The sequence below is a fragment of the Mobula hypostoma genome, chromosome 8 (assembly GCF_963921235.1).
Source record: "Mobula hypostoma chromosome 8, sMobHyp1.1, whole genome shotgun sequence".
Taxonomy (NCBI): Eukaryota; Metazoa; Chordata; class Chondrichthyes; order Myliobatiformes; family Myliobatidae; genus Mobula; species Mobula hypostoma.
Window position 1 is genome coordinate 13,748,357 of NC_086104.1, and position 19,391 is coordinate 13,767,747.

Here is a 19,391-nt window from a genome sequence, read left to right on the forward strand (position 1 = left end):
ATGCAGGAGCCAAAGGGGAAGTGTCCTGCTTTGCTCCATCAACAATGAACTTGCTTCAATCATCAGGTGAAGGATGGGGCTGTGTGCTGACCGCAGTTTCAAGCCCAGTTCTGTGCATTGGTTTCGGGCCTCTGGATACGAGACCAGCATCGTAACCACTCTCCTATCGAGCAGGGGATTAAAGGTTTATAAAAAAAAATCAATTATTCAGGAAGAAAAACGGTATAACTCAGAGGAAAGCTCCATAATAACATCATCCACAGCACCTCCTTTACAACTTCCTCCTGAGCATCGCTTTGAATAAAATATGCATGAATCAAATCAAGATGCAATAATAAATAAAAGATAAAGAGGTTGAAGCGGCAGTGGGTAACAGATGACTTTAATAATGCAGCCAGATCTTGGCGCTGTGATGGATGGCTGTGAGGGGCGCGGCTGAAGAGACACTGAAAGGGGCAACGTAGGGAGTGACAGCAGGAACGTCAGAAGGACAACAGGGTTGGGAATGTGAGCTCCCGGTGTAGCAGGCGGTCTCGATGACCAGGTTGGCACCACGTTCTCTCTCCACAGATGCTGCCTGACCTGCTTAATATTCGGATCATTTTCTGTTCTTAAGTACCATGGTTTACTTTGTAAAGAGTTTTACAAACAACATATGTATCAGGTGGTGCTGCTTTGAGCTAGTGTAATCCAGACACCTGTTGTTGACTGTGTGGAGTTTGCACGTTCTCGTTGTGACCGCATGCTCTGGTTTCCCCCCCACTCGCAGATTTTATCCCTTCCTGGAGCCGGTGGAACCTGAGACCAGGACCCATAAGGATACGTGCAGCAGCCTGCAATTCTTCCACTTTCGGAATGGCGTCCTTGGCTTGTGTCCAGAAGCGCTCGTCACCCGCCAGCCGATCAGCATCCTGTGTGGAAAAAGAACAAGTCAATCCTTCGATCATTGCGGGGGTCCCGGCTCCTGTGATTCAGAGGAATCTGCTGTTCATCTCTCTCCCTTCCCGCGCAGTACTAACAGCAACACAACAAGCACAGGATTCATTCTCAGCACCAACACTCTCATCAAAATCACAAGAGGTTCTGCAGACTAACCCACACCAGGGAAACTCAGCAGGTCGGGCAGCATCTATAAACGGTTGGCGTTTTGGGCAGAGACTCTCCGCCAGGACTGGAAAGGAAGGGGGAAGAAGCCAGAATCAGAAGGTGTGGGGGGAGGGGAAGGAGTACAAGCTGGCGGGTGATAGGTAAGACCAGGTGAGGAGGAAGCCGGATGGGTGGGGAGGGGAGATGAAGAGAGAAGCTGGGAATCGATAGGTGCAGAAGGTAAAAGACTGAAGAAGGAATCTGAAAGGACAGGAGAGTGGTCTCAGCCCAAAATATTCAAAGGCCAAAGTAAGGTTACTATCAAAGTACATCTATGCCACAACATACAACTGTCAGATTCATCTTCTTGTGGGCATTCACAGAAAATATAAAGAAAATATAGAAAGAATTGTCACACCCTGGTTAAGATTTTTACTGCCACGCTATAGGTATTTTATTTCTGCAGTTCTGTAAGAGCAGTCTGTTCTGCTTTCAGCTTGTTTAGGTTTGAGCTGAGATAAGAGGCTTTGTTTTTCTACTTAGGAATGTGGTGTCAGTCAATCAGGATGGTAGAATTGGGGAACTCGGGGCGGCGGCGTCTTGGTCGGGCGAGCTGGGAGAAGACAGGAGGGGAGATGGGGGAGGATGCTGCCCCTGTTGCACAAGGTGCTTTAGGCAGATGAATGGCTTCGAGGAGGAAGGGCCAATACTCCCATGGGACAGCCTGTTTGTTCAAGATGGATTTCGAGCGACCGTCAGAAGGTGGTGTGTGCTTTCACACAGACCGCGGGTCCAGCATGAATTACAGACAAGTTCAAGGTTTGAGTTCCACCGTGCACATGTGACTGTTTAAGTATAATGGGCCCTTTTTGTATTTTTCTCTTTCTTTCTTTTAATAACTGTTTGCTTAAGTTAACATTCTTAAATATACTTCTTATTAATTGGATGCAGTGTACAATCTGTTATTTCTTACCGATGGGCATTCGCTGGGGGACAGTAAATCACACAGCATTCATACAAACCGGGGTTTGGGTGGGCAAGACATCCCAATCTCACGGATTTGGTGGGACTAAAGTCATACACGCCGTGGACGTATGAAGCCTGGGAAAGGCAGGTTTCTCGCCGTGGAATCCAGTGGCTGTTAGCGAGGGGCTAACAAGCTGCATTTCCAGAGACGCCCAGGAAAAGGGGGGTGAACAAGGATGGACCACCAACCAATGTGCAAGAGACAACAAATAGTGCAAATAGAAAAAGAAAAACAAAATAATAATAATAATAATGGATAAATAAGTAATAAACAATATAGAGAACAGGAGTTGCAGAGACCTTGTAACAGTTTTCCCAGTTTGGGAACCCCTGCTCCAGAGTTTACAGAGAATGGTGTGAAAAACATCCGGGGATCGGCAGTTCTGTGGGCTAAAAGACTTTGCCAATGAGAAAACTCAGAGGAGAATGGCCAGACTGGTTCAAGCTGACAGGAAGGCAACAGTAACTCAAATAACCACACGTTACAACAGTGGTGTGCAGAAGAGCATCTCTGAACGCACAACACATCAGACGTGGAAGTGGATGGGCTACCACAGCAGAAGACCAGACCAGGTTCCATTCCTGTGACCACCTTATTAGGTACACTCCTGTATGTCATAATCTGAAAGTATGTCAGTGAGAATTAATCCAATTCTGAAATGAGTGAAGTGATGACCTTCCTTGCTACAGGCGGGGAAAGAACAATAATGGAAGCATTTGATCTTCTTCATCGTTAGCCAATGATGTCAGGTGTAGAGCAATCTGTGGATGTGAATAGGATCAATTTTGGATGATGTCTCTTAGATGTTGGGAGTGGATGCATGGGCAGAGTATAGGACGATGTGTATTTATTATTTCAGCAGATTGGGTGCTGGGGTGGAGGTACATCTCTGCCAAAGGAGGTGTAAGGCACTCCTTCCCTCCACGAGCTCAGAGGGCACCCTTGGAAAAAGGTGTAGCACCTGCTTATAGCCTTGATCAGGGTGACGTGAAGCCATGGGAGCAGGTGGTGGATGGTTGTATGAGTGGCTGGTGCATATCACAACTCCTGGTTATGTGACCACTGACACCAGGCAGGCAGTCTCTGAAGAGTATGGATAATGGCTGGGGTCACCCATCTTGTAAAGACCAGCAAAAGGCAATGACAACCACAGCCAGAGAAAAATTTGCCAAGAACAATCATAGTCATGGATAGAGCAATAGTGTGGAGTGGGTCTTCCCCACAGGCAAAGGTCCCTCACTCGGTAGGCAGACTAAATTCAGATGGAAGACCATGATCATCCATGTCATATGACATGGCACATAATGATGATGATCATGATTTTGGTAATATCGTAAATATATTGTTTGATTAAGCATTCTTTGTTTGGTTAAATAATTAATTACAGGTTATATGTAAAAGTATGTGAATGGCATATGTTATTATGTCACCACGTCATAAGCATGCACCTGGCTAAAAGTAAAATGAAACTAAGCACGCGAATCTCCCAGCTTTGTGATTTTCTTTCGATTAGTTTTATGTTTTGGAGTTACAGGGAGCAGTCAGAACTCCACCTCACAGTGAAGTACACCAAGGGAACCAAGAAAAAGCCTCAGAGGGAGGAGTGCACATAAAGAAAATGAAAACGATAGAAAGATACAGCACAGAATCAGGGCCTTCAGCCCATTGAGTCTCTACTGTACCATTCTGATGTTAATCCCATTTTGTTTTATTGGCCAGGTTCTGCCAATCGCCTACACCCTGAAATCGAATCACAGTTTTCTACAGACTAACCAGGTATCTTTAGACACACCTCACCCCATCACAGGAGCCAACTGCGTGGACTCTCGACAGGAGAGCACCCAGGGGAACCAGATGCAGACACAGGGAGACGGACAGACAGACGGCTGTCGTGGTTGGGATCGAACTCAGGTCCCCATAGCTGTGAGTCAGTGGCCCTAGCAGCTGTGCCACCGTGCCACGTCGACTCCCTGTCATATTGTACACAGGACATTGTGATGTGTTCCGTAGCCAGTGAGCTGCTTCATGAAGAAGTTGTAAAGTAGAAAGTGCAGCACACACATGGGGAGAATGTCCAGATTTGAAGAGAAATATTGTCTGGAGTTATGGGGAGAACTTCAGACAAAACCTTGAAGTAACTGCCGGTATTGGAGGGTACGCTTGAGGAGTGATTGATGGCTCTGGGCCTATACTTACTGGAGTTTAGAATGAGTGGGGATCTCGTTAAACCCCATCGAATATTGGAAGGCCCAGACAGGGTGGACGAATGAGCGGGTACTTTCTGTAATTCATGTTTCTTTTCTATTATTATGTATTGCATCGTACCGCAAAGACAACAGAAAATTTCATGAGGCATGCCAGTGAAATGAATTCTGATTCCTGATTCTGATGCTTCCTATACTGGGGGAGTCTAGGACCAGAGGGCACAGCCTCAGAATAAAAGGACGCCCTGCAGAGTGGAGATGAGGAGGAATTTCTTTCATCAGAGGGTGGTGAATCTGTGGAATTCATTGCCACAGACGGCTGTGGAGACAAAATCATTGGGTATATTTAAAGCAGAGTTTGATAGGTTCTTGATTAGTAAGGGTGCCAAAGGGGAGAAGGCAGGAAGTCAGGTTGAGAGGGATAACAAATCAGCCATGATGGAATGAGTGAGCAGACTTGATGGGATGAATGGCCTAATTCTGCTCCTATGCTTTATGGTCTTGCCTTGTGTGTAAAGGTTTTCCCCGGCTCATTAGCATTAATTACACATTACAGTAATGATTACACATTATGGGCTGCTTTGGACATTTCTTTTCACCTGAATGAAATGGAATCTAGGAACTGGAGGACAGCATACAGCTGTTAATACGGTCTCCCAATACCTGTTATCCCAAGGCACTGAAAAAGCTGGACTTGAGCTTAAATAAATGCTCCCCCCCGTCCTCCACAAGAATCGTAACTTCTAGATATGTTTAGTCCGCACTGTCTATCTGCTAAATGCTCACACACGTGCTCCCAGTTAACCAGTTTGCTTTTGATGTAGTCTGCAGTAACCCTGCCAAGATGCCCCCCCAACCCCCCCCCCACCCTGCAATCAAGATCTCTAATCAAAGATGGCTTTGATTAGAGTCCAGTCAGACAGCGTTTTTGCCTCCTGGTTCTTGGCACTGTTACTTCTACTTGGGTTCCTTGGGCCTTGGGTCCAGCAGTGGGGGGAGGGTGCAACCAGGTCTGGTTCTAGCCGTAAGTCACCCTGGTGCTGGCCACTGCTGAACAGCTTCTGGGCAGTCATGGGCTTTTAGGATGTGGTTTTTATTTGTTTATTATTATCACACGTACCAAGATACAGTAAAAAGTTTGTCTCGCATATGTTTCGTACAGATCGGATCATTACACAGTGCACTGAGATAGAATAAGGTAGAATAACAACAGTGCAAAATAAATTGTAACAGCAACACAAACAAAATGCTGGAAGAACTCAGCAGGTCAGGCAGCATCTGTGGAAATGAAGAAACAGTCAAAAATTCAGGCCGGGACCCTCCTTCAGGACTGAGAAGGAAAGGGGAAGATGTCAGAATAAAAAGGTTGGGGGCAGGAGAAGGAGGATAGCTAAAAGGTGACAGGTGAAACCAGGTGGGTGGGAAAGGTAAAGAGCTGGAGAGGAAGGAATCTGATAGGAGAGGAGAGTGGACTATGGGAGAAAGGGAAGGAGGAGGGACTCAGGGGAAGTAATAGACACGTTAGAAGAAGTGAAAGGTCAGAGGTGGGAATAGAGGAAAGGGAAAGGGGTGAATTGGTTAACTGGAAGGAGAAATCAATGTTCATGCCAACAGGTTGGAGGCTATGCAGAGAGAATATAAGGTGTTATTCCTCCTCCCTGAGGGTGGCCTCACCCTGGCACAAGAGGAAGCCATGGATTAACACATCAGTTCCAGTTGTGGTAGACGGTGTGGAGGTGCTCAACAACGTGGCCCCCCAATTTATGATGGGTCTCACCAATGTAGAGCTTTGAATTGAATTGACTTTATTTCTTACATCCTTCACATGCATGAGGAGTAAAAATCTTTACAATACGTCTCTGTCTAAATGTACAATGTGCAATCATAGTAATTTATAATAATTTATAATAAATAGAACAGTCAACATAACATAGAATACACTCAAATCAGTGTGAGTTAATCAGTCTGATGGTCTGGTGGAAGAAGCTGTTCCAGAGCCTGTTGGTCCTGGCTTTTATGCTGTGGTATCATTTTCCAGATGCTAGCAGCCATAATAGATTGTGGTTGGGGTGACTTGGGTCCCCAATGATCCTCCAGGCCCTTTTCACACACCTGTTTTTGTAAATGTCCTGAATCGTGGGAAGTTCACAACTACAGATGCACTGGGCTGTCCGCACCACTCTCTGCAGAGTTCTGCAATAAGGGAGGTACAGTTCTCACACCAGGCAGTGATGCAGCCAGTCAGGATGCTCTCAATTGTGCCACTGTAGAAAGTTCTTAGGATCTGGGGGCCCATACCAAACTTCCTCAACTGTCTGAGGTGAAAGAGGCGCCATTGTGCCTTTTCATCACACATCTGGTGTGTACAGACCACGTGAGGTCCTTGGTCATGTGGATGCTGAGGAACTTGAAGCTGTTTACCCTGTCAACCCCAGATCCACTGATGTCAATAAGGATTAGCCCCTCTCCATTCCTCTTGTAATCCACAACCAGCTCCTTTGTTTCTGCAACATTGAGGGAGAAGTTGTTTTCTTGACACCACTGTATCAGAGAGATGACTTCTTCCCTGCAGGCCACCTCGTTATGGTTTGAGATAAGGCCAATCAATGTAGCGTCATTGGCAAATTTAATTAGCAGATTAGAGCTGTGGGTGGTGACACAGTCATAGGTATACAGGGAGTATGCAGCCCTGAGGGGCTCCTGTATTGAGAGTCAGACGGTTGGAGGTGAGGGAGCCCACTCTTATAACCTGCTGGCGATCTGACAGGAAGTCCAGGATCCAGCTGCACAAGGCAGGGTCAAGGTCAAGGTCAAGGTCTCTGAGCTTCTTGTCGAGCCTGGATAGAACTATGGTGTTGAATGCTGAACTGTAGTCCAAGAACAGCATTCTCACATAAGCATCCCTCTTCTCCAGATGTGTAAGGACGGTATGTAGAGCACTAGCTATTGCATCGTCTGTCGATCGATTGTGTCGGTAGACAAATTGTAGGGGGTCTAGTTTGGGTGGTAGCAAGCTGCAGATGTAATCCTTGACCAGCCTCTCAAGTCATTTGCTTATTATTGAGGTGAGTGCGACAGGAGGCCACTTCGGGAGCATAGGACACAATAGACAACCCCAGCAGATTTGCGGGTGAAGTATCGCCTCACCTGGAAGGACTGTTTGGGGCCCTGAATAGAGGTTCGGGAGGAGGTGAATGGGCAGGTGTAGCACTCAGGCTGCTTGCCGGGGTAAGTACCTGGAGGGAGATTAGTGGGGAGGGACAAATGGAAAGGGGAATCATGGAGGGAGCAATCCTTGCAAAAGTGGAGAGGGTGGGGGGAGGGGAGTTAAAGATATGTTTAGTGGTAAGATCCCTTTGGAGATGACGGAAGTTGCGGAAGATAATGTGTTGGATGCTGAGGCTGATGAGTTGGTAGGAAAGAACAAGAGAGACTCTGTCACTATTAAAGCGGCAGGAAGATGGGGTGAGTGCGGATGTATGGCAGGAGATGCGGGTGAGGGCAACATCAATAGTAGAGGGAGGGGAACCCTGTTCTTCAAAGAAGGAGGATATCTGTAATGTCCTGGAAGTGAAAGCCACATCCTGGGAAAAGATAATTTTCCCTTTTCTCCGTTTTTTTTTCCCTCTGCCACATCTTGGGAACGGATGCAGCAGAGGCAAAAAAATAACCTGAGAAAAGGGAATAGCATTTTTACATGAGATAGGGTGGGAAGAGGTATCGTTGACATAACCCTGGGAATAAAAGGTGTCTGTTGACAGTTTGTCTCTAGAGATGGAGACGGGGATACTGAGAAGGGGGAGGGCGGTGTCAGAGATGGACCAAATGAGCAAGGTGGAAGTTAGAGGTAAAGTTGATAAAATTGACAAGGTCAGCACGGGTGCATGAAGCAGCACCAATGCAGTCATCAATGTAGAAGAGGGAGAGCTGGGAGCATTACCAGGGAAGGCTTAGAGCATGGACCAACGAAGAGGCAGGCATAGCTGGGGCCCTTGCGGGTGCCCATGACTACCCCTCGAGTCTGGAGAAAGTGAGAGGAGCCAAAGGAAAAATTGTTCAGGGTGAGGACCAGTCCTGCCAGATGGAGGAGGGTGCTGGTGGAGAGGGATTGGTTGGTTCTTTTGTCAAGAAAGAAGCGGAGAGCTTTGAGGCCTTCTTGGTCGCGCAGAGAAGTGTATAGGGACTGAAAATCTATGGTGAAGATGAGGTGGTCAGGGCCAGGGAATTGAACGTTACTGAGGAGGTTGAGGACATGAGAAGTGCCGTGGACGTAGGAGGGAAGGGACTGAACTAAGGGGGATAGAATGGAGTTGAGGTATAAGGACATAAGTTCAGCAGGGCAGAAGCAGGCAGAGACGATAGGCCTACCTGGACTGTCCCGCTTGTGGATCTTGGGTACGAGGTAGGAGTGATCAGTGCCGGATAAGAGAACTATGAGTTTTGTGGCAGTGGCTGGGAGTTTTCCATCGTGGATGAGGGTGAGGCCAGTGATGGTGTCGCGAATGATTTTTGGATGGTGTGGAGTGGGGTCCTCCTCAAGTGGTAGGTATGAGGAGGTAACTCAGAGTTGCCGTCTGGCCTCAGCAAGGTAGAGGTCAGTGTGCCACATTACAACCGCACCCCTTTGTCATGGTAAGGTTGGGATTGGTGCAGAGAGAGTGGAAGGCAGTGCGTTCAAAGCGGGTAAGGTTGGAGGAGAGAGATGAGTGCTGGTTGATGTTTCATTGGCAATTTACGACGAAAAGATCCAGAGCAGGCAGAGAACCAGAGCACCAGAGCGGGATGCCCAAGAAGAGGAGGAGGGTTCAAGACGGGAGAAGGGGTCATCAGATGGGGTGTGGAATCCTTGTCAAAGAAGTGGCCCTGAAGACAGAGGTGAAGGGAGAAGCACTCAATGTCATGGCAGGCGAGGAAATCACTGAGGTGCTGACAAAGAGGGACAAGGTAAGGCCCTACTGAGGACAGAATGCTCTGCCTGAGAGAGGGGTAGGTCAGAGGGAATAGTGAAGACACGGCAAGGATTAGAGCTGGGATCAGAGGGGGGAAGAGGGCTGGTGGTGTCAGAGAAGGGAGGAGGGTTGAGGAGTTCAGGGAAGGTGGGCTGGGACGAAGATGGGAGTCTGAGAACCCGAGAGCTGATGGTGGGGCCTGAGAGACACATGGTGGCAGAGTGATGGTGAGGGAAGGGGAGACTGGGGGTCCAGCAGCAGCACGTGAAGTCTCGGCCTGGTGGTGCTGGCGGTCAAGGTCCAGGCTGGAGCCACAGCTAGAGGCTGTACAATTAGCTGTCTGAAGGTGTCTGGGGTTGTAGGGATTGGCAATGACAGCAGTGGGATCTGGGTTCTGGATTTGCTTGGGATCATTGGAACTGATGTTAGTGATAATAGTGTCACTGGTCTGGAGGTGTCCAGAGCTGTCATGGCCAGGGTTGGAGTCAGAGAGATCTATAACCTTGGAATGTCTGATAGAATTGAGGTGCGAGCGGAAGGCAGCAGGGAATGTAATCTGGTGGTGTCCAGGACCATCGGAGTTGGAGACAGCTGGATCTGCGGTCTAGAGTTAGCTTGACCTCAGTGGTTGGGAAGATGTTGGAGTCCATTATCAAGGATGAGGTTTTGGGGTACTTGTAGGCACATGATAAAATAGGCCAAAGTCAGCATGGTTTCCTTAGGAGGAAACCTTGCCTGACAAATCTGTTTGAATTCTTTGAGGCAAGACAAAGGAGTCAGTGGATGTTGTTTACTTGGCTTTTCAGAAGGCTTTTGACAGGGTGTCGCACGTGAGGCTGCTTAACAAGATAAGAGCTCATGGTATCATAGGAAAGATACTCGCATGGATAGAAGATTGACCGAATGGCAGCAGCAAAGACTGGGAATAAACGGGACCTTTTCTGGTTGGCTGCCGGTAACAACTGGTGTCCTACAGGAGTCGTTATTCGGAAGGCTTATTTTCACTTTATATGTGAATGATTTGGATGGTGGCTTTGTGGCCAAGTTTGCAGATGATACAAAGATAGGTGGAAGGGTAGATAATGTTGAGAAAGCAGGAAATCTGCAGAAGGATCTAGACCGATTAGGAGAATGGGCGAAGAGGTGGCAAATGGAATACAGTATCAGGAAGTGTATGGTATGCACTTTGCTAGAAGGAATAAAGGCACGGACTATTTTCTAAATGGGGAGAAAATCAAAAATATCAGGTGCAAAGGCTCTTGGGAGTTCTTGTGCAGGATTTCTTAAAGATTAACTTGCAGGATGAGTTAGTGGTAAGGAAGGCAAATGCAATGTTAGCATTTATTTCGAGGAGACTAGAAGGTAAGGGCAAGATGTTGTGCTGAGGCTTTATAAGGCATTGGTCAGTCAACACTTGGAGTATCGTGAGCGGTTTTGGACCCCTTATCTGAGAAAAAGATGTGCTGACATTGGAGAGGATATGGAGGAGGTCCACAAGAATGATTCTGGGAATAAAAGGGTTAATGTATGAGGAGCGTTTGATGGCTCTGGGCCTGTACTAGCTGAAGTTTAGAAGAATGAGGGGGATCTCAATAGACAATAGACAATGGGTGCAGGAGTAGGCCATTCGGCCCTTCAAGCCAGCACCACCATTAACTGTGATCATGGCTGGTCATCCACAATCAGTATCCAGTTCCTGCCTTATCACCATAACCTTTGATTCCGCTATCTTTAAGAGCTCTATCCATCTCTTTTTTGAAAGCATCCAGAGACTTGACCTCCACAGCCTTCTGGGGCAGAGCATTCCGCATATCCACCACTCTCTGGGTGAAAACGTTTTTCCTCAACTCGGTTCTAAATGGCCTACCCCTTATTCTTAAACTGTGGCCTCTGGTTCTGGACTCACCCATCAGCAGGAACATGCTTCCTGCCTCCAGCATGTCCAATCCCTTAATAATCTTATATGTTTCAATAAGATCCCCGCTCTGCCTTCTAAATTCCAGAGTATACAAGCCCAGTCGCTCCAATCTTTTGACATATGACAGTCCCGCCATCCCGGGAATTAACTTTGTGAACCTACGCTGCACTCCCCCAATAGCAAGAATGTCCTTCCTCAAATTTGGAGACCAAAACTGCACTCAGTACTCCAGGTGTGGTCCACCAGGGCCCTGTACAGCTGCAGAAGGACCTCTTTGCTCTTATACTCAATTCCCTTTGTTATGAAGGCCACATGCCATTAGCTTTCTTCACTGCCTGCTGTACTTGCATGTTTGCTTTCAGTGACTGATGTACAAGAACACCTAGATCTCGTTGTGCTTCCCTTTTTCCTAACTTGACTCCATTTAGAGAATAATCTGCCTTCCCGTTCTTACCACCAAAGTGAATAACCTCACACTTATCCACATTAAACTGCATCTGCCATGCATCTGCCCACCCACCCAGCCTGTCCAAGTCACCCTGCATTCTCATAACATCCTCCGCACATTTCACACTGCCACCCAGCTTTATGTCAATGGCAAATTTGCTAATGTTACTTTTAATTCCCTCATCTAAATCATTAATATATATTGTAAACAGCTGCGGTCCCAGCACTGAACCCTGCGGTACCCCACCTGCCATTCCGAAAGGGACCCATTAATCGCTACTCTTTGTTTTCTGTCAGCCAGCCACTTTTCAATCCATGTCAGTACTCTGCACCCAATACCATGTGCCCTAATTTTGCCCACTAATCTCCTATGTGGGACTTTATCAAAGGCTTTCTGAAAGTCCAGGTACACTACATCCACTGGCTCTCCCTTGTCCATTTTCATAGTTACATCCTCAAAAAATTCCAGAAGATTAGTCAAGCATGATTTCCCCTTCATAAATCCATGCTGACTAAGACCAATCCTGTTACTACTATCCAGAAGTGACGTAATTTCATCTTTTATAATTGACTCCAGCATCTTTCCCATCACCGACGTCAGGCTAACTGGTCTATAATTCCCTGTTTTCTCTCTTCCTCCCTTCTTGAAAAGAGGGACAACATTAGCCACCCTCCAATCCACAGGAACTGATCCTGAATCTATAGAACATTGGAAAATGATTACCAATGCGTCCATGATTTCTAAAGCCACCTCCTTAAGTACCCTGGGATGCAGACCATCAAGTCCCGGGGACTAATCAGCCTTCAGACCCAACAGCCTATCCAACACCATTTCCTGCCTAATATAAATTTCCTTCAATTCATCTATTACCCTAGGTCCTTTGGCCACTATTATATCTGGAAGATTGTTTGTGTCTTCCCTAGTGAAGACAGATCCAAAGTACCTGTTCAACTCGTCTGTCATTTCCTTGTTCCCCATAATAAATTCACGTGCTTCTGTCTTCAAGGGCCCAATTTTGGTCTTAACTATTTTTTTCCTTTTCACATACCTAAAGAAGCTTTTACTATCCTCCTTTATATTCTTGGCTAGTTTACCTTCGTACCTCATTTTTTCTCCACGTATTGCCTTTTTAGTTACCTTCTGTTGCTCTTTAAAAGTTTCCCAATCCTCCGGCTTCCCACTCATCTTTACTATGTTATACTTCTTCTCTTTTATTTTGATACTGTCCATTACTTCCCTTGTCAGCCATGGCCTCCCCTTACTCCCCTTAGGATCTTTCTTCCTCTTTGGAATGAACTGATCCTGCACCTTCCGCATTATTCCCAGAAATACTTACCATTGCTGTTCCACTGTCATCCCTGCTAGGGTATTGTTCCATTGAACTTTGGCCAGCTCCTCCCTCATAGCACCATAGTTCCCTTTGTTCAACTGTAATACTGACACTTCTGAGTTTTCCTTCTCCCTCTCAAATTGTAGATTAAAATTTATCATATTATGGTCACTACCTCCTAATGGCTCCTTTACCTCGAGGTCCCTGATCAATTCCAGTTCATTGCACAACACTAAATCTAGAATTGCGTTCTCTCTGATAGGCTCCAGTATAAGCTGTTCTAAGAATCCATCTCGGAGGGACTCCACAAACTCCCTTTCTTGGGGTCCAGTACCAACCTGATTCCTCCAGTCTACCTGCATGTTGAAGTCCCCCATAACAACTGTAGCATTACTTTTGCGACATGCCAATTTTAACTCTTGATTCAACTTACACCCTACATCCAGACTACAGTTTGGGGGCCTGTAGATAACTCCCATTAGGGTCTTTCTACCCTTAGAATTTCTCAGTTCTATCTATACTGACTCTACGTCTCCTGATTCTATGTCCCCCCCTCGCAAGGGACTGAATATCATTCCTCACCAACAGAGCCACCCCACCCCCTCTGCCCATCAGTCTGTCCTTTCGATAGGACGTATATCCTTGAATATTCATTTCCCAGGCCCTGTCCACTTGAAGCCATGTCTCCGTTATTCCCACAACATCATACTTACCAATTTCCAACTGTGCCTCAAGCTGATCCACTTTATTTCTTATACTCCGTGCATTCATATATAATACTTTTAATTCATTACTCCCCTCACCTCCCATATCAATTCCTATTTCACTTGGCCGTACTGTACGATCCCTTCTTGAGCTCACTTTTCTTGAGCTTATTCTCACTTTCCCTTTATCTCCATTCTTATTGGAGCCTATCAAATATTGAATGCTCTGGATAGAGTGGATGTGGGGAGGATGTTTCCTATAGTGGGGAAGTCTAGGACTGGAGGACACAGCTTCAGAATAGAGGTACATCCATTTAGAACAGGGTTGAGGAGGAATTCCTTTAGCCAGAAGGTAACGAATCTGTGGAATTCATTGCCACAAGCAGCTGTGGAGGCCAAGTCATTGAAAACATTTAAAGCAGAGGTTGATAGGTTCTTGATTATTCAGGGCAACAAAATTATGGGGAGAATGGGGTTGAGAGGAATAATAACAGCCATGACTCAGTCATCGATGACAGGAAATTCGAAGAACCTCTAGTGGGACACAAGAAAACCATATGAAAGGCATTCAAGGATGTTGTTGAAATTTTTCTTGGCAACTACAGAGCACCAAACTATGTGCAGCTGGTTGGCAACATGCTTCAAGCATACAAAACCATGAAGTGCAACATGCTACTGAAAATTCATTTTCTGTGTTCCCATTGAGACTTCTTCCCTGCCAATCCTGGCGCTGTCAGTGAAAGGTTTCACCAGGACATTGTGGTCATGGAGAAACAGTGTCAGGGCAAATGGAATCCCTCAATACTGGCTGAGCATTGTTGTTCACTTAAGTGAGAAGCCTCAGACACTGAGTACAAATGAAAATTATCAACAAAACATTTTTAGCTTAGTTGAACTATGGCAAAGCATCAGCACCATTATGCAATCAAACACATTATAATCAAGCAACACACAAAAAAATTGCTGGTGAACACAGCAGGCCAGGCAGCATCTATAGGAAGAGGTACAGTCGATTTTTATGTGTGTTGCTTGAAATTCCAGCATCTGCAGATTTCCTCGTGTTTACATTACAATCAATGTATGTTAATTTCTTGTTTCTCCAAATTCCTCCATAACACAAGCAGTCTGAAATTATATTTGTGTTCAGCTTCAAGCATTCCATCATAAATAAAAAAAATCAGAGGAACCAACAATTTTGAAAAAATTTGCTGTCCAGTGTAATCAGTCAACAACTCCGATATCAACAGACCACGGGAACATGGGATGGGAGGCTAATTTTTTTATCTCTGTAATCGCAACGTTCCATGATATTCAATACCTAGAGCAATTCCTGGGAGAGGGACCAGCGAGTGCAATGAACTGGCCAAAACTGAAAGGTTTATCTTCTGATTCTAAAAGGTTATTCGCTCAGTCTTTTATCACATTTAGAATGAGAGAGAGAAAAAGAATTGCAGCTTTGAAAAGTGAGGTATTTCCCAAAGAAACTTCCTTTCCACTGATTAATCTGTGTTTTATTTACTCTTTGGGGAGATTTTGAGTCTGTGATTATTGTGGGAGAGGGGAGGTGCATAGTCCTGGTAACGTGCTGTAGGTACACAATGCAAGGACCAGCAAGCCTTTTCCTCCTCTGTAAGGCCAGCAAAGAATCTCATTGCCAAAATACTGGAGGAACTTGGCAAATCTGGCAGCATCAATGAACGGGAATAAACAGTCAACATTTTGGGCCAAGACCCTGAATCAGGAATGGAAAGGAAGGGGGCTAAAGCCAGAATAAGAATGTGTTGGGGGGAGGTAAAGGAGCAATGGCAGGCAGATGATAGGTGAGATCAGGGGAGAGGGAAGATGGATGGATGGGGGGGTTATGAAGAAAGAAGCTGGGAGCAGGTAGGAGGAAGAAGTAAAGGGCAGAAGAAGAAGGAATCTAATTGGAGAGGACAGTGGACCATGGAAGAAAGGGAAAAAGGAGGTTAACTAGAGGGAGGAAAAAGGGGTTAAAGGGTAACAAGAATGGGGAACGGAAAAGGCAAGAAAGAGGAACAAGGAGGAAATTATCACAATTTGGAGAAATCAATGTTCATGTCATAAGGCTGGATGCTATCCAGATGGAATACGAGGTGTTGCTCCTCCAACCTGAGTTTGGTCTCCTCAAGGCAGTAGAGAAGGCAGACATGTTAGAATGGGAATTGGAAGTTGAATTGAAACAGGCAGCCACTGGGAAATCCTGCCTTTTGCAACATCAAGGTCTTCAGGGAGCTGTGGTTCACCAAGATACCTACAACTGGGCCTCAACTGTTTTGTTATTGGTACAATGTTCCAACCTCATGAAATGTGCAGACCTCTCGCCATCAAATACTCTTTGAAAGTCAGCACATTAAATACAAAAATACCTTTGACGCAGATGTTTCAAAGAAGTCTTATGAATGAATTCAGAAAGCTGCCTCCCATTGGGAATAAGTTAACTACTTTTTGATTAGAATTATTAAGGTTCTTTGTCAACCAAAAGCAAATTATCATCAACAATAACATTCTAATTCCTGGAAAAGCAGACTCAAGGAAAGATTGAGAACATTAGGCACCAGCGCAGTACATTGCAGTGGTTACACTGCTCTAGGCTTGTACTTCTGGAGTTTAGAAGAATGAGGGGTATCTCCGAGAAACGTATCAAATATTGAAAGGTGAAGATAGATTGGATGTTGGGAGGGTGTTTCCAGGTTGCAGGTTCCAGGATGTAGGACCAGGGGGCACAGCCACACAATAGAGAGAAGTCCATTTGGGACAGAGATAAGAAGGAAGTTCTTTAGCCAGGGGGTGGTGAATCTGCTGTATTCATTGCCATGGAGAGCTGTGGAGGCCAAGTCATTGGATGTATTTAAAGCAGAAGTTGAAAGGCTCTTTAGTAAGAGTGTCAAAGGCTATAAGGAAGGCCAGAAGAATGGGGTTGAGGGTGACAATAAATCAGCTATGATAGAATGATAGAGCAGATTTGATGGGCTGAATGACTTAATTCTGCCCCTTTGTCTTGAGGTCTAATGATGTAACAAGTATGTGCAACTCGTAAGCAATGCGCAGTTACTGGTGACCAGAGTGCTGATTGGACATGGAAAAATATCCGGGGCCCCGTCCCTTACTGACACCCAGATTTAGCTCTCATGAACTTACAGCCACCCCTTCTTCATTAAGACATAAAAATGTAGAAAATAGAAAGAGCCGGCCATTCGACCCTTTAAGCCTAGTCTGCCATTCGGGGCTACGTTCCCACTCTCTCATCACTTCTCCTGATATCCTTTGTGTATAGAGCTTTAGAAAGTCCAGACCGCCAGCTCTTTCACCAAGGTTTTAGTCCCTCATTCTCATGCAAGTTCAAGTGTAAATGTCATTCAGCCATACACACATATATAGCCAAATGAAACAGCATTCCTCGGGGGCCAAGGTGCTAAACACAGTACATACAGTCACACACAGCACATTATAGTAACGATAGCATATATAGTCTCAAAAAATTATATTAGTCTATTTCCCTGAGTGTCATGACCTGCAGACTGATGGTGTATGGATGTTGTCCTGGAGCCATGTTTCTGCAAGAACAGTGCTTCATCTTGCGCTAGTGCAGCCGCAGAGGAACGAAATCCAGCTTGTCTTCCACCGAGTGAACACTAATACAGCAACAAGAGGTGCTAGCCCCCGACCTCGCATGGAATCCAGCGTGCCTGCTACACCTCTGCTCTCCCCCACTCGGCCACTGGTGCCTCCTCCCCTGGGTGGCAGCAATTGGTGATGCCATGGCGTTAGTGTCTCTTCCACATAGTGACAAAGCACGCACAGCTACCCGGTCGCCGGTCTCGCCAATGAACCAGACAGCTGGCTGATTTTTCGCCACTGAACAACCTTCCTTCACACCATGTTGCCGGGGCTCCCGGCTGACACTGCTGCCTCGGAGCCGCAAGATGGTGGCTTTGAATTTCTCTCCAGAATCTTGAGGATAAACTTCGGCTGACACAGGAATGAACAACTGAGAGAATGCCGCTGCAGGTAGGAGCCTCATTTCATACATCTGCTTGTGCATATGACAATAAACTCGACTTTGATGGTGCTGCCTTTCAAGCGAGAAGTTAAACCGAGAGAACACCTGTCTGCTGAGGTGTTGATGGCCTTATTTCAATGAATGCCTGGAGAATTATTCCTCCTGCCTTCACCGTACCTCATCGGCCAACATCAACAGAATGCATTCTTGTCATCACTGTCACATTGCAGGGTATCAGGCTTTCGTACACAATTCGGCTGTCGCATTTCCTGCATTGAATCGGCGACTGCGCTTTGAAACCTGCCTCTTCTCCTTAAAGTGGAAGGAGATCACTGCGTGTTCTGAGAAAACTAGCTGTCAGTTATCCAAGATGCCGGAAGCCAGCAATTCCTAAACTCTATTGGGAATAGAGAATTGATAAATTGGCGAGGTTGGAAACACTTGAAGTTGCAAAGTGTGTGTGCTTTTGTTTGTATGTGCAAATGTATGCAGTTGCCTGCACACGCGCATGTACCTTGGTGTGCATGAGGATGTGAGTACATGCATGTCTGTGTGTGTGTGTGTGTGTGTCTGTGTGTGTGTGTGTGTGTGTGTGTGTGTGTGTGAGTGTGTGTGTGTGTGTGTGTGTGTGTCTGTGAGTGAGTGTGTGTGTCTGTGAGTGTGTGTGTGTGTGTGTGTGTGTGTGTCTGTGTGTGTGTGTGAGTGTGTGTGTGTGTGTGTGTGTCTGTGAGTGTGTGTGTGTGAGTGTGTGTGTGTGTGTGTGTGTGTGTCTGTGTGTGTGTGTGTGTGTGTGTGTGTGTGTGTGTGTGTGTGTGTGTGTGTGTGTGAGTGTGTGTGTGTGTGTGTGTGTGTGCACGCGCATTTGTGGGCACGAGTACACCTATCTGTGTTCCGGCATCTGCTGTTTGCATGTATGTACTTTGGTGTGCCTAAGCATGAGCGTGCGTGTGTACATGTGTGTATAGAAGTGTATGGGTTTGCATTTTACTTATCATAAAATTATACAGCATGGAAACAGGCCCTTCAGCCAATTCGTCCATCCATCCAAAATACTCATCAAAACTCGGACCATTTGCTAGCAAGTATGTGTGTTTATGTGTCTATAGATTACTTATATTTTTAGTTTTTATTTATTTTGAGATACAGGCTCTACTGATCCAACAAGACCACGCTGTCCAATTACACTCATGCAACCAATTAAACACGGCAGCGTAGTGGTGAGCACAACAATTTACAATACGGGTGACTGGCGACCCAGGTTCAATTCCTGCCACTGCTTACAAGGAGTTTAACGTACTCCCCTTGACTATGTGGGTTTCCTCCGGGTGCTCCGGTTTCCTGCCACAGTCCAAAGCCGTACCAGTTGGTAGGTCAATTGGTCATTGTAAATTGTCCCGTGATTAGGCGCAGGGGATTGCTGGGTAACACTACTTGAAGGGCTGGAAGGGCTTATTCCATGCTGTATCTCAATAAATAAATAAACCTAGAATGTGGGAGCAAACCAGAGCATGCAGAGGAAATCTACGCAATCACGGGGAAAATGTACGAAGTCCTAACAGATAGTGACAGAGTTGAACCCCGACCTTGCAGCTGGTACTGTAATAGCATCATGCTAACTCATACACTACCGTGCCTCCATTCTACTCTAAGGTCAAGGAAGTCTAGAAGAGTATTCAGTATCTGAATCCTTTGTTCTATATTCAG

At 46.0% G+C, this 19,391-nt stretch overlaps 1 protein-coding gene across 4 annotated transcripts in view; it reads right to left on the minus strand.

Moving 5' to 3' along the window:
• The window catches only part of smyd3 (SET and MYND domain containing 3), a 1,006,799-nt gene that overhangs the window by 101,770 nt on the left and 885,638 nt on the right, over positions 1-19,391 (minus strand). For all 4 annotated transcript variants that reach the window (XM_063055477.1, XM_063055479.1, XM_063055478.1 and 1 more), the window contains one exon: positions 824-911. In XM_063055477.1, coding sequence (XP_062911547.1) covers positions 824-911 — 88 coding nt within the window. The remainder of the gene's footprint in view (positions 1-823; positions 912-19,391) is intronic.